This window comes from Ahaetulla prasina, chromosome 3, assembly GCF_028640845.1.
Source record: "Ahaetulla prasina isolate Xishuangbanna chromosome 3, ASM2864084v1, whole genome shotgun sequence".
Lineage (NCBI taxonomy): Eukaryota > Metazoa > Chordata > Lepidosauria > Squamata > Colubridae > Ahaetulla > Ahaetulla prasina.
In genome coordinates, this window is record NC_080541.1 from 14,277,854 (window position 1) to 14,293,258 (window position 15,405).

General features: G+C 39.9%; 1 protein-coding gene across 1 annotated transcript in view; it reads left to right on the forward strand.

Annotated features, from left to right (window-relative positions):
- The window catches only part of LOC131194211 (otoconin-90-like), a 107,343-nt gene that overhangs the window by 58,466 nt on the left and 33,472 nt on the right, over positions 1-15,405 (forward strand). Inside the window, exons 5-7 of the mRNA XM_058174943.1 lie at positions 5,937-5,996; positions 9,726-9,900; positions 10,780-10,892. Of these exons, the coding sequence (XP_058030926.1) occupies positions 5,937-5,996; positions 9,726-9,900; positions 10,780-10,892 (348 nt within the window). The remainder of the gene's footprint in view (positions 1-5,936; positions 5,997-9,725; positions 9,901-10,779; positions 10,893-15,405) is intronic.

Below are 15,405 nucleotides of genomic sequence, written 5' to 3' on the forward strand. Positions count from 1 at the left end.
TTCCAAAACTCCACCAAGATTCCCACTTGAATAATGTCCTCTTCTAAATTTGGAAACTGCCAAATGTTTTAGTCCTTCTTGGTGCGAGCAATAAGCAGCTCAAACATTCAACCCAACCTAAATGTGTTAGAATTCCGTTCACATAACCTGGTAGAACCAGCTTTGTTGCTTTGGGATTATAGGATGTAAAATCTAGATCTACATCTGGATGGAATCTGATTCTGGGAGATGTTTTAGAATAACATCTGCTTTGGTACTCTTTTCAAAGGTGCATTTTGAAAGGCAACTGGACTTTCTTGAAGACGTTTCACTTCTCCTCCAAGAAGCTTCTTCAGTTCTGAGACAGAACTGAAGAAGCTTCTTAGAGGAGAAGTGAAATGTCTTCAAGAAAAACAACAACACAAGAAAGTCCAGTTGCATTCTGGAAAAGAACTGCTGGGGCAACCATGACCTGGATGATTGAAAATCTGCTTTGGTAATTACCATGTGGTTATACACGAAGCACAAGTATGTTGATGCTATACCATGGGCGAATCATATTTTATTGTCTTAACGGACATTTATATAAACATTTTATTTAATTCACCAGGCAAGCTTCCTGAAAAATAATGCTGATAATTCTATTGATGACTATATTGGTGGTTTTACGTAATGGTGGTAAGTGAAAAAATTATGTCATTGTTTTGCTTCCTTCCTCTTCTCTAGATTATTTGGTAATAGGCAGTTTGTTCAAATCACTCCGTGAGGTGAATTTCTGCAGGCAGAATAGTTGCTGTTATTGCTATTAATATTATTGGGTAAAACATAGTAAAAGTAGATCTACACATTAAATCCCATTGATTTAATTTGACAATAAAGTTGATTGTTATTGATTTTTGTGGTTATTGGGAGTTAAGTGATATATACATTTATATAATGAGAATTATTATAAAATAATGGTAACACTATCAGATTTCTAGAATGAAATGCTGCAGGTATGGCTGGCTATGCTGTTTTTGTTCCGTATGACTGTTAAGCAATAACATGATTAGACTAACAGTAAAATACACCACTGTTTTTGAATGTTACACATAATGACTTTTTTGTGGTGGTCCCTATATGCCTTGATTGACATGTTAGGATTCCTCTATGGATAGGAATAATCAGTGGTGGGATTCAAGTAATTTAACAACCGGTTCTCTGCCCTAATGATTTCTTCCAACAACCAGTTTGCCAAATTGCTCAGAAAGTTAACAACCGGTTCTCCCGAAGTGGTGCGAACTGGCTGAATCCCACAACTGGGAATAATCCTTTTCCCCCCCGAAAAATTATTATCTAATAATCTGTATAAATAACAAAGATGATTAGGGGCCTAGAATCTATAACAAATGAAGAACGATTGCAGGAATTGGGTAGATCTAGTTGAGTGAAAAGAAGGACAAGGAGTGACATGATAGTAGTCTTTCAGTACTTGGAGGGCTACCACAAGGAATAGGGGGCCAGCCTAGTTTCCAAAGCACTTGAAGGCAAGACAAGAAACAATGGATGGAAGCTAATCATGGAGAGACGCAGCCTAGAACTAAGGAGAAAATTCCAGTGGAACAGCTTGCCTCCAGAAGTTCTCGGTGTTCCATCACTGGAGGTTTTCAAAAAAGAGACTGGACAGCCATTTATCTGCAATGGTATAGTAGGGTCTTTGGTTGAACAGGGGGTTATACTAGATGATCTCGAAGATCCCTTCCAACTTTGTCATTGTTACTACTTGTGCTAACTAATTACTCTAATCTTAGGCAAAAAGGACTGATGATTTTAGGAAATTTCTAAACCAGTAGATATAGAATTAGAAACTGAAATCTGCTCCTGACTTCTTAGCAAGGATATTCCTAGGTGTACATAGATGTAGATGTAGATGTAGATGTAGATCAGAGGTCTCCAACCTTGGCAACTTTAAGCCTGGAGGACTTCCAGAATTCCCCAGCCAGCTGGGAGTTGAAGTCCTTCAGGCTGAAAGTTGCCAAGGTTGGAGACCCCTGATGTAGATGATATAGATGATATAGATGTTAAAACGGAAGATAAAAACGAATAGAAACCAATGCAAACTAAGAAAGAGAAATCAAAACGAAAGCTAAAAGTGCAAGAGAAGGAAAAAATAAAAATAGAAAAATAGAAAAGAAAGAAAAATAATTCAAAGAAATAGCTTCTGATCTTTACAGCTGTTATAAGTACAATTGTAAATTGTACTTATAACAGCCTCTTATTCTATGGTTACAGCATGACTCTCTTCTTTCTACAATCTGTCTAATCATCAAAAACCATCAAAACCATAAATTCATTTTTTTTTCTGCTTCATGAAAAGAAGTCCATAAGCCATTAATAAAGATAAATTTTATCCTTTCTCTGATCAAAAAAGACAATTCAGCCATTTCTGAAAGTCACCTTCACCGGCCATTCGTCTATTGTGGATAATGCCGAATCATCCCCATCTTTGCACGTACAATAATCCTGCTTCAGTTATCATGTATAAAAACATGATTTCATAAATTTTTTTTTGCAATTTTATGTCATCATTCTTGTGGGAAGCAGGGAGGGGTTCAATCTACGTTTATCTTTTGTCAGGTGTGGAATGGGTTAGGGATGCTAACTTATCCTTAAGAGCTAATTTGATTTCCCCTCTGAATGCATATCTCTCTCCCTCTCCCTCTCCCTCTCCCTCTCCCTCTCCCTCTCCCTCTCCCTCTCCCTCTCTCTCCCTCCCTCCCTCTCTCTCCCTCTCCCTCTCCCTCTCCCTCTCCCTCTCCCTCTCTCGCTCCCTCCCTCCCTCCCTACCTCATGGTTGATGCAGGTACTCAAGGATCAGAGACAGGACCTAGAGGTATTTCGCTGGACCTCCCACATGCAGCAGAAAGAAATCTAAGTAAGAGATATTTTTTAAGATAGTCATTGATTTATTTATTTTTTGGCAAACAAGAAGTTACAGAGCCCTGGCATCTCAACTCTCCGCCTTTTCTCCCAAATTTCCAGCTAATAACTGGAAGCGGCCAGATGAAAGGCAGATGTAGAGAAAACCCGTGGAGAAGATCTGTTGAGACCATTAGTGAAACATGAACTTAGCTTGGAAAAACAGTGCATCATCATGACTCACTTGGGTATAAGAGGAAGGGCAGAGAAAGGCTGTCAATAAAGTCGGGGGTCTGGCATTTTTGGTGGTCCCTATTTCCTGACCTGGTACATCTCAAAAGGCTGACTTAAGTCTTTTATACCAAAGCTTACACCGAAGAGACATAGTTGGACAATTGTAAGTTTCTTTTTCTTGTCTCTCCAGGATGAATTCATGGTTTCCTAATAGTGTCTGCAGTTCTTCTCCAAGATCATCCCTTTATTTTCGTACCCTAGCTGAGCGATGTAAACCAGAAGATTTCAGCTATATGTTAGGCAGTTACAAACACCGTCCATCTTTTTAGACAGCATCTTCCCAGAGCTTCATACAACCTTCGCCCTACTGTCTTTACATAAAACCCAGTTCTTCCCTTGGGTCTTAGATCTGTGTAAGGTTGGGCCTCTTTAAATCATAAAATGGAGAGAGCAATTTTTTTGGGGGGAGGGATTTGCTCCCTCTGTGATTGCTCTTCTTTTTATACAATACTATCTGATAACCCGGCGTTGCCCGGGTGTTTATTTATCCCAATCCTGTATTAGACAGGAAGAGCAACTTCACTCTGAGCCCTGATTTCGGTGAGAATTAAATTAGTTAAAAATGTTTTCCCTGTGTTTCCAGAAGCGTCAAGTCAAATAATACCACCGTGTTTTTCTTCTAGCTGATCCATGATCATTTGGTATGCTTTTTTCTGATCTTGGTTTAGAAGTGGCTTCTTGTCCGCCATATATGCACTAAGCTGTTGCAGTTCTTTTCTCGTATGTAATCTGTGTGAAGTACGTCGTGTGGGTCTTATAATGATGCAAGCAGGCCGAGTTGCAATAATGTTTTATTGATCATGGCCATACATTTGTCCGTAAGAATAATCAAAGCCTTGCTGAAAATGTCCGGACCAAATGTAATTTCTAATATTGGATTTTCCCCCTTACCAGAGGGAGCCCCCTTGCGGAGTACCGTGAAGCCGTTACCATGGCAACTCCACTGTGCTGTACAGTAGAAGCCATTTTAAGGCAGTACAGTAGCAGCCATTTTAAGGCACAACAGGCGGTATCTTAATAGAACACACACCCCAAGGGGTGTTGGGATGTCTTATGGTATTCCCACAGTATTTTTTTTTCAGAAAGTAAGTCATCTGTAAACCAAGTTTGGTTGAAATTGCTCAAGGCATTTCAGAGTTATGCTGGAACATACACACACACACACACACACATATATTGCTGCTATTTTTTTAATTGAAAAGCCATCCAGAGTTGGTTTTGGAGTGAGGTAACCTAGACATTTGACAAATTAAAAAACTTAAATAAATAACTTTATCCTCCAGGTTGGCTCTCTACTAAGATGTTCAAAACTGGAAATAACAAGAAAGGACATTTCAGAGTCTTTCTGTATTCAAAGCCTGACCTCTTGTTTCTGAGAGGTTTTAAGGCATTAATAGATAATGAAAACATTAAATTATAATCTTTCCTTGAAGGCGGCAAAAGGATTGAATTACTCCCTTCAACAAATCAGAGGTAGGATTCGAAGCAGTCTTAAAGTGCATTAATGTTGGCCTTCACTAAAAAGGAAGAAAAAAGCAATTAAATTAGCAGCAGAAATATGAAATTGTGCGGAATGGTACCAACTCATATTAAATGGAGGGGAAACTGCCATACGTTTGATTTCTCTCTTTATATTAAATAACTTTTTTGTCAAATTTTGCCACAGAATAAAGGAATTTCCCCATAGTTCTTGCATTTACTTATGCTACATTGGTGAAATAGTCCAATACTTTGAGCAACACCAGTAACAAAACAGTCTCCCACCCTAAATTACACTACCAAAATAAAACTAGCAAAAATGGAGACACCAAATGTATATTTGTGTATGTTTGTATGGACACGGTGTGAACTCCATTCTATTCTGCTTCTACACACATATTCATTTTTAAAAAAACAGTTTGGGACTAAGAGATTAAGAGACAGATGGTGGGACTTGGATTTTTATCTTGTAAAGGTGAAATTTACCTCCTGTTGCTATAAGATGTGATATAATTCTGTGATTTTCTAATGTTCTTCAGATATATATTAGTGGCCAAAATTGTGGAAACCTTTTGGGAAAAATGTATTTTCTAAAACTAGCTAATAACACCACTTTTTTTTAGTAGTACCATAAAATTATAAAATCAATGGGAAGATAATTTAATTAGGAATGTAATGCAATAACTTTTATGCAGGATTTGCTATTAGAATAGCAGTTATAGTATAAAGAAGAAAAGTGAAACAAGCAGAAAAAAATGAGATAGTTTCTGACTAACAAGTTTTTTTTAAATTTACATTTATATCCCACCCTTCTCCGAAGACTCAGGGCGGCTTACAGTGTGTAAGGCAATAGTCTCATTCTATTTGTATATTTACAAAGTCAACTTATTGCCCCCCCCAACAATCTGGGTCCTCATTTTACCTACCTTATAAAGGATGGAAGGCTGAGTCAACCTTGGGCCTGGTGGGATTCGAGCCTGCAGTAATTGCAGGCTGCTGTGTTTTAATAAAAGGCTATCTTACAGCCTGAGCCACCACGGCCCTTTAAGTTTCTTTAGTCGGCTCCATAGATTTTCAATTGGATTAAGGTCTGGGCTATTCCCAGGCCATTCCAGCAGTGGAATAGGATTATCTTGAAACTCCCCCCCCATAAAAGTGGTGTTATTAGCCATCAAACCCCAAAAACACACTTTTCCCAAAAGGTGAAATACTCCCCTCAAAAAAATGATTTCCACAATTTTGGCCACTACTGTATTTGTGTTTTAATAGTTCGTGTTTCCCCTCAGATAATATCACCTTCTTCAATGGAGTCTTTGAAAATGTGGAAAGTGTTGCTGTGTTCTTTGGTAAGTGGGTTTTTATTTGCATGTTGGTTTCCGTTGGAATAAAGGATCCCTTTGTCCGTATCGGAATTTAACAGAATAACAGAATTGGAAGGGACCAACAGAGTTGGAGGTTTTCAAGTCCAACCCTCTGTTCAAGCAGGAAATCCCATACCATTTCAGACAGACGGTTGTCCAATCTCTTCTTTAAAACCTACAGTGTTGGAGCGCCCACAACTTCTAGATTCTTGCTCCACTGATTAATTGTTCTAACTTTTCCCACAAATGATGAAGAAATGTGGATGCATCTGAATGCAGATAGGTTGCAAACTTGGGAAGAGCTAGTCAGCTGCATATCGTGAATGGAAGGTGTGGCAAAGCACAACTTATTAGAACTCTTCTGGTCTTTGCTTTGAAATACAAAAGCAAACTTGATAGAGCGCATGGCTAAGCAGGTACAAGTGATAGATTGGCCCATTCGTCTGTCTGTATGAGATCCACATCATTTTTCAGCAGTGGTCTTCTACAGAGGTGGGCTGCTGGGGGTTCACAAGGGTTTGGGAGAACCTCTAGCTAAGATTCTGTGCAGTTCAGAGAACCCCCGAATCCCACTTCTAGCTGGCCCCATCTATCCCGCCTCTCTCAGGAGTCCCCACACGCCCCGTTTTGGATGCAGGCAAGTGCAGAGCACACTCAGAGGCCCAGCGAGGGTGAAAAACGGGCCTACTGGAAGTTTGGGAAGGCTGGAAATGGGCCCATTTCAGGCCTCCAGAGGACTTCTGGAGACTGGGGAGGCTGTTTTGCCCTCCCAGAGGCTTGAGGAAAGCCTCTGGAGCCCAGGGAGGGCAAAAACACCTGCCCGCCATGGTGCAGGTGGCCGACTAGGCCACGCCCACCATGGCCATGCCCATCCAGCAACCAGGCAGAGTATCCCTTGCTAAATTTTTTGAAGCCCTCTCCTGGTCTTCTACGACATTTCGATGCTCACCCAAAACTCTTAACCAGCTTAAAGGAAGACAAAGCTGATGCATTTCTTCAACCAGCTCAATTTCATTAGTGATAACTTTAATTGTTTATTAGTTGCTTTAAATATGATTCAGGGTGTTGCTTAAGAATATTAATACAGAAACTAGATTACATTTGAGCCCTAATTAAGAAACTAGCCATAATGAACCCTGGTGGTGTAGTAGTTAGAGTGCAGTACTGCAGGCTACTTCTGCTGACTGCCGGCTGAACTGCAGTTTGGCAGTTCGATTCTCACAAGTTCAGGGTTGACTCAGCCTTCCATCCTTCTGAGGTTGGTAAAATGAAGACCCAGATTGTTGGGGGCAATATGCTGAATGTCAGGGTTCCAGGTAACACCCCCAATGAAAGAAAACTCTGAGGCTTGAGTTTCCCCAAAATTCCATTGTATTACAGATGTCATATCGGCACATCTGGGAAAACCCGAATCTGAAAGTTTCCAGGTTTTCCCCCACCTAAAGGAAAGTTCAAGTCCCTGCCCAAAACCAACATGTCCATCACATGGTTCAGTCAAAGCACCTTCCCAACCGGAGAGGTCTCCCAGTTCCAGCCCTCCAGTTACAGGGCAAAATGTCCTTGACTCTTTGAGAAAGGAATATTATTATGACTATATATCTCACACATGCTCCATACAATCCCCCCTCCCAGTTTCCCACAGTAGTAAATGTGGCAGGCCTGAAGATCCAATGCAAAAGATGGCTTCCAAACCTGACACTGACTCTGTAAAACCGCTTAGAGAGGGCTGTAAATGCACCGTGAAGCAGTATATAAGTCTAAGTGCTGTTGCTATTGCTATTTGTTGTACAAAGCTTCCTAGAAACCAGAGGAAAAAGGAAATCAATTTACCAGACCTTTGGGTGGCCACCAGCTGATGTTTTGAAGCTTTGCATTAGAAGAGATGAATAACATTGTGATACTAACTTTAAGGAACGTTTTTGAGGCAGCAAATTTAGCATTCCCAGTGCAGTTTCAGCCTTTTGAATTAGACTCAAAGCTCCAACAAAGTTCAGATGAAATTTAATATAGACTTAATCAGATCACTAGTGGCTTATCAGTGAAGGTGAATTTTTAAAGCAAATGTAGTGAAAAATCTTGAATTCATTTATTGGAGTCACCTCATTTACATCGTGGTATGATAGCCATGATAGTAAAGAAACTAAAAGGACAAGTCAAATATAAGTTATATTTTATTAAACATTCTGATAGTTTAATAAACAGAAACTTCTGTATATCATGGTAGAAGAAAGAAGGAAGGACGGAGAAGAAAGGAGGGAGGGAGAGAAGGAAGGAGGAAGGGAGGGAGGGAGGGAGGGAAGGCAGGAGGGAGGCAGGAAGGAAGGAGAAGGAAGAAAGGAGAAGGAAGGAAGGAAGGAGAAGAAAGGAGGGAAGGAGGGAGGGAGGAGGAAGGAGGAGGAGGAAGGAAGGAGGAGGAGGGAGGGAGGAAGGAAGGAAGGAGAAGGAAGAAAGTAGGGAAGGAGGGAGAGAGGGAGGGAGGGGAGGCAGGAAGGAAGGAAGGAGAAGGAAGGAAGGAGGGAAGGAGAGAATGAGGGAGGGAGGGAGGGAGGAAGGAAGCTAAAGTGAAGACCTTTAGGTCTGCTGATCAGACAAAAGCATATTAGAGATAATGAGAGGATCAAAGAAGAAATTCCTTCCCCATTATTTTGACCACTGATCTCCTACTAAATGGTGCCATAGGTGAATGATAGAAAAAGTGGATTCTTCTGGAATTTTATTTATCACAAAAAAAAAAAAAAGGAAATGCATTAGGAATTATACAGGACACACATTTTTATAAAACTTCTATGAGCTAATGAAGGTAGATGGAAGCATAGATAGAATACCCATTAACATCGATAGACACATGACTGTATTTTAAATAGAAGCGCAGCACATTTTACCAGAGTACAAAGACTATGACCGAGTGACTCCTGGGCTCACTTCCTTGTGGGATGTGAAAGTGTTGATTTCTGTGGATAATTATAAATGTGAACATAATTACTTGGTTTGAAAGCCACCAGGGGTAGAAATGCTCCCAGTTCGGACCGGATTGCCCAATCCAGTAGCGATGGCGGTGGATGGTTTGGAGAACCGGTAGCAAAAATCCCTTCCCCCCCTCCATGGCCAGCTGAGTCGCGCTATCATCAGAGATTTTTTATTATTATTATTTTTAAAAACATTTTTTCTTTCGCCGAAAAAATGCTTTTTAAAGTAAAAAAAGCTTCTGATGATCACGTGGCTCAGCTGGGATCATCAGAGCCTCTTAAAAGCATTTTTTCTACAACCTCTTTGGCCGAAGAGGTTATAGAAAAAACGCTTTTAAAAGGCTCTGATGATTCCAGCTGAGTTGCCTGATCGTCAGAACCTTTTAAAAACATTTTTTTACAACCTCTTTGGCTGAAGAGGTTGTAGAAAAAACGCTTTTAAAAGGCTCTGATGATCCCAGCTGAGTTGCCTGATCGTCAGAACCTTTTAAAAGCATTTTTTACAACCTCTTTGGCCGAAGAGGTTGTAGAAAAAATGCTTTTAAAAGTTAAAAAAAAAAAAAAGTTGGCCACGCCTACCTAGTCACATTACCCCCCAATCCACACCCACAGAACCGGTAGTAACAAATTTTACATTTCACTTTTTAAAGTGAAGGATGAGCCGAACCTGAGATGCTGCAGATGTCAAACTTATCCTTGACTTTACTTGGATGCCAGTTTGACTGTTAGCTTCTTCCCATCTTTGCAGATTGTTTGGGCTCTCACTTCTCTTGGCTTCAGTCCGTGTTCACCAGCTTTCCTCCGTTGCTCAACTTTGTGAGCAGAATGAAGTGTGTGACTGGTGTTTGCCCAAGAGACTTTGAAGACTATGGCTGTGCCTGCCGATTCGAGACGGAGGGTTTCCCTGTGGATGAAGTAGATGGGTAAGATTTGGACCACAGACAAATTCCTTGTGTTTCCAATCACACATGGCCAATAAAGTATTCTATTCTATTCTATTCTATTCTATTCTATTCTATTCTATTCTATTCTATTCTATTCTATTCTATTCTATTCTGTTCTGTTCTGTTCTGTTCTGTTTTATTCTATTCTTTTATATTGTTCTATTCTATATTATTCTATTCTATTCTATTCTATTCTATTTTTTTTAAATTGAATTTATATCCCGCCCTTCTCCGAAGACTCAGGGCAGCTTACAATGTGTTAAGCTATAGTCTTCATCCATTTGTATATTATATACAAAGTCAACTTTATTGCCCCCAACAATCTGGGTCCTCATTTTACCTACTTTATAAAGGATAGAAGGCTGAGTCAACCTTGGGCCTAGTGGGACTTGAACTTGCAGTAATTGCAAGCAGCTGTGTTAATAGCAGACAGACTTAGTCTGCTGAGCCACCAGAGGCCCTATTCTATTCTATTCTGTTCTGTTCTGTTCCGTTCCGTTCCGTTCCGTTCCGTTCCATTCTATTCTATTCTATTCTATTCTATTCTATTCTATTCTATTCTATTCTATTCTGTTCTGTTCTGTTCTTCTGTTCTGTTCTCTTGTCTTCTCTTGTGTTCTCTTCTAGAAGCTAAGTTTGAAAAACAAATGCTAATCCTTGAAATGATCGGTGGTGAGATTGAAACCAGATCAGTTCGATTCTTGATAAGTCTTTCCATTTTTTAGTTTTGTGGCTGTTCAGAAACGCTTCAAAGCGAACGTGCTTAAAGAAATAGCGTCAGGCAAAACTGAACATTGAAGCTGCCACGAACCATCTCTCTTAATGATACTTTGATTTCTTCTTCTCTTCTGGAACCAGCTGCTGTTTTCAACATCGGAAATGCTATGAAGAGGCAAACGAAGAAGAATGCGCCTGGGATCCTACCAAAATCATCATGAACATCAGTTGTCTAACCAAAAACATCACCTGTGGTGAGTTTGAAGTAACAAAGCACTACGAAACTGTCAGAGTATATTCATGGACTGGAATAGGGCATAGCAACAATGCCAATGAGGGCTGTTTGGTAACTGAAACATAGCATTTGTCACATGGGGCCATAAGAGGCAGCTTGGCGTCTGAGCGTGACTTAACTGTTTTGTATATAAGCCTGAGAGCACTAGCTTGTCTTCTCCTCCATTTTGCCTTCCCCATTTTGTGCTTCCATTTTGCGCTGTGTTTGTACTTGCTATTTTTCTTCTCTACAACCTGGAAAAAACCAACAAGGGCATCGTATGCCTTATGTGTTGTTATATATACAAAGGCGTTTTGAATCCTGCTTAATAGGCTGCTTGCGTGTGCTGCAACAAACTCTGACAAAAACTTTTTATTCTGCTATTTTCTTTTGTTAGCGAAAGAAGTCCTTTCCTGACTTGTATAGGTAGTTCCGAAGCTTAGAACCGTTCACTTAGTTCGAAGTTTTGAAACAAGTGTCACAGTAACAGAGCTGGAAGGGACCTTGGAGGTCATCTAGTCCGACCACCTGCTCACGCAGGAGACCTATGCTAGGGATTCAAACATCCGAACTGCCAACATTTCTAATCGACGAGCTCAGCGTCTTAGCTTGTGACTTATGACCATCTTTTCATTCTTTAAGACCATTGCAGCATCCCCATGGTCATGTGATCAGACCTTGGGTGCTTGGCAACTGACTCATATTTATGACGGTTACAATGTCCCGGGGTCATGTGATCTCACCTTTTGCGTCCTCCTGTCAAGCGAAGTCAATGGGGAAACGTAACAGCCATGTTATTGATATAACAGCTGCTGTAATTCTCTTAACAACAGTGACACGAAAGATCATAAAATGGGGCAAAGTTCACTTAACTACTGTCTCACATAGCAACAGAAATGTTGGGCTCAATTGTAGTTGTAAGTCAAGGACTAGCTACCACGTTTCCCTGAAAACAAGACCCTGTCTTATATTTTTCTGAACCCTTATTGCCATGCGCTCAAAAGCCCGATAGGGCTTATTGTCAGGGGACGTCTTATTTTTGCGGGAAACAGGGTATATATAAAGTGGTTTAGGAATTACTCAGATTCAGATTCTATTATTAATTCTGTAAAAGAAAAAAGTTCAGGTAACCCTTGATTTACCACCATTCATTTAGTGACCATTTCAAGTTACAACAACACTGAAAAAAATGACTTAAGACCGCTTCTTGAACACATAACTATCACAGCTTCCCATCTTTACATGATCAAAATTTGGGTGCTGGTCATTTGACATGTATTAATGATGGTTGTAGTCACATGATCACCATTTGTGACCTTCCCAGCCATCTTCCCTTCCAACTCTGTTTTTCTATTCTATTCTATTGTGTTCTGTTCTGTTCTGTTCTGTTCTGCTCTGTTCTATTCTATTCTATTCTATTCTATTCTATTCTACTCTACTCTACTCTACTCTACTCTACTCTACTCTACTCTACTCTACTCTACTCTACTCTACTCTACTCTACTCCTATTCTGTTCTGTTCTGTTCTGTTCTGTTGTGTTGTGTTGTGTTCTGCTCTACTCTACTCTAGTACTGTACTGTACTGTATTCTATTCTACTCTACTCTACTCTACTCTACTCCTATTCTATTCTATTCTATTCTATTCTATTCTATTCTATTCTATTCTATTCTATTCTATTCTATTCTATTCTATTCTATTCTATTCCAACAAAGAAAGTCAAAGGGGGAAGATGGATTTGCTTAATAGCTGCATGATTCACTTAACAACTGCAGTGGTTCACTTAATAACCGTGGCAAAAAAAAAAGAATTGCAATATAAAATTAAGCAGTGAAACAGCTTATGATGAGAAGTTGTAGGAGCTTCATCACTGGAGATTTTTTAAAAGAAGAGATTGGGCAGCCACTTGTCTGATATGGGTATAGGGTCTCCTGCTTGAGCAGGGGGTTGGAGTAGATGATCTCCAAGGTCCTTTCCAGTTCTAGTCTGATTGATCGATCGATTGATTGGGCCCAACTCATTTAACAAACACCTTGCTTATCAATGGAAATGCTGGTCTCAACTGTTGTCGTAGGGCCAGGACTACCTGTAGCCAAAATATTGTTTCACAAACTTATAAAAAGAAATATTGCAATCAGGGGCCTCTACAACAGGGATGTCAAAGAAGTCAAGAAGGCCACTGCCCAATTAAAGTCACACTTCTTTTTCATGTACATTGTGTTGTACATCGCAAAGGGCTGAGCTTAGGTTGTGCAGTTGAGGCTGCCCTCTTGAGTTATTTTGACTTCTTGTTGAGGATACACCTGATTGTAATCCAAATACTTATTGTTCTGAAAGGGAGGGGCCAACAAAATCGGCATCCATGATGATGTGACTGAAGCGATATCTTCTTTTCTTTTTTTTTATGTGTGTCGAGAGCTTCAATCACATCCTTGTGGTTCTTTTTCTATACTCTGTGGACAGCTTTGCTGTGAAGAAGGCCTTCAGAAGTGTTTTTATTCATTTCAGAGAAAACACACCGCAGCTCATGCAGAAAACCCAGTTATAGGCTCACCGTGTATCTTCCTATGCATGGCCTGCATTTCTTTGATGCAATCTCAACCTTATCATGTCGCCCAGATTCCAAACATTTGGAAACTTTAGAAATTGGATAAGCTTTAAGTCCCAATCACTGGGACCCGGTGGCTCAGTGGTTAACACACTGAGCTTGTCGATCGAAAGGTTGGCAGTTCAATGGTTCGAATCCCTAGCACCACGTAAGGGAGTGAGCTCCCGTTACTTGTCCGAGCTTCTGTCAACCTAGCAGTTCGAAAGCACGTAAAAAAATGCAAGTAGAAAAATAGAGACCACCTTTGGTAGGAAGGTAACAGCGTTCCGTGCGCCTTCGGCATCTAGTCATGTTGGCACATGACTACAGAGACATCTTCAGACAGCACTGGCTCTTTGGCTTTGAAACAGAGATAAGCACTGCCCCCTAGAGTAAGGAACAACTAGCACATATGTGCGAGGGGAACCTTTACCTTTATCTAAGTCCCAAAGTCCCTTTTATTAAAATTAAAACTAAGAGTTTAGTTCAAGAGCCAGGTACTATGAAAAGATGACAATGTTTATGCCATCCCTTACTTTACAAACTTAAGCATGTGAGATAAAATCAGGATACAATTTATTTATTTATTTATTTTATTTTGTTACAACTATATATAAGCATGAGCATGAAATAACTATATGATATATAAGCATATATATAATCATAATAATGTAATGACTATATAAAATTGAATACAATCAAAGGAAACATTAGGACAGGAGTGGTAGACCTGTTGGTGCTCTTATGCACGCCCCTTACAGACCTCTGAGGAATGGTGTGAGGTCAATAGTAGATAGTTTTTGGTTAAAGCTTTTGGGATTTAGGGAAGAGACCACAGAGTCTGGTAGTGCATTCCAGGCATTAACAACTCTGTTTCTGAAGTCATATTTTCTGCAATCAAGATTGGAGCGGTTCACATTAAGCTTAACTCTATTGTGTGCTTGTGTACTGTTGTGATTGAAGCTGAAGTAGTCATCAACAGGAAGGACGTTGTAACAGATGATTCTATGAGTTAAACTCAGGTCCTGTCAAAGGCGGCGGAGTTCTAAATTTTCTAAACTCAGGATTTCAAGTCTTGTGGTATAAGGTATTTTGTTGTAAACAGGAGTGGAGAACTCTTCTTGTAAAATATTTCTGGACACGCTCAATTGTATTAATGTCCGAAATGAGGTATGGGTTCCAGACAGGTGAGCTGTATTCAAGAATTGGTCTAGCGAGTGTTTTGTATGCTCTGGTTAGTAGTATAATGTTTCTGGAGAAGAAGCTACACAAGATTAAGTTTACAACTCTTAAAGCCTTTTTTGTGATGTAGTTGCAGTGTGCTTTGGCACTTAGATCTTTTGATATGAAAACTCCAAGGTCTTTAATGAGGTGGGGGTCATCTACAAGGTAATGACCATCAAGCTTGTATTTGGTGTTCAGATTCTTTTTCCCAATGTGTAAAACAGAGCATTTGCTGGTTGAGATTTGAAGTTGCCAAGTTTTTGACCAATCCAACACAAAGTCAAGGTCTTTTTGAAGGGTAGCTGTATTGTTGGTAGTGTTGAATAGTTTAACATCATCAGCGAAGAGTACACAATTACTTGTAATATAATCACAGAGATCATTAATATATAATATGAAGAGTGTTGGTCCAAGAACACTGCCTTGTGGAACGCCGCTATTGACAGGAACAGGATTTGATAGCACATTGTCTATTTTGACCATTTGTTGTCTGTTTGACAGGAACGCTGTTATCCAATTGTGGAGGGGTCCTGAGATGCTGTAGGATTTTAGTATTAGGAGAAGTTTGTCATGTACCACAGAGTCAAAAGCTTTATAGAAGTCTATGTAAATTGCATCTATTGCTTTGCCCTGATCAAGATTTTTAGTCCATATATTTTTGCAGTGGAGAAGTTATAGATTAC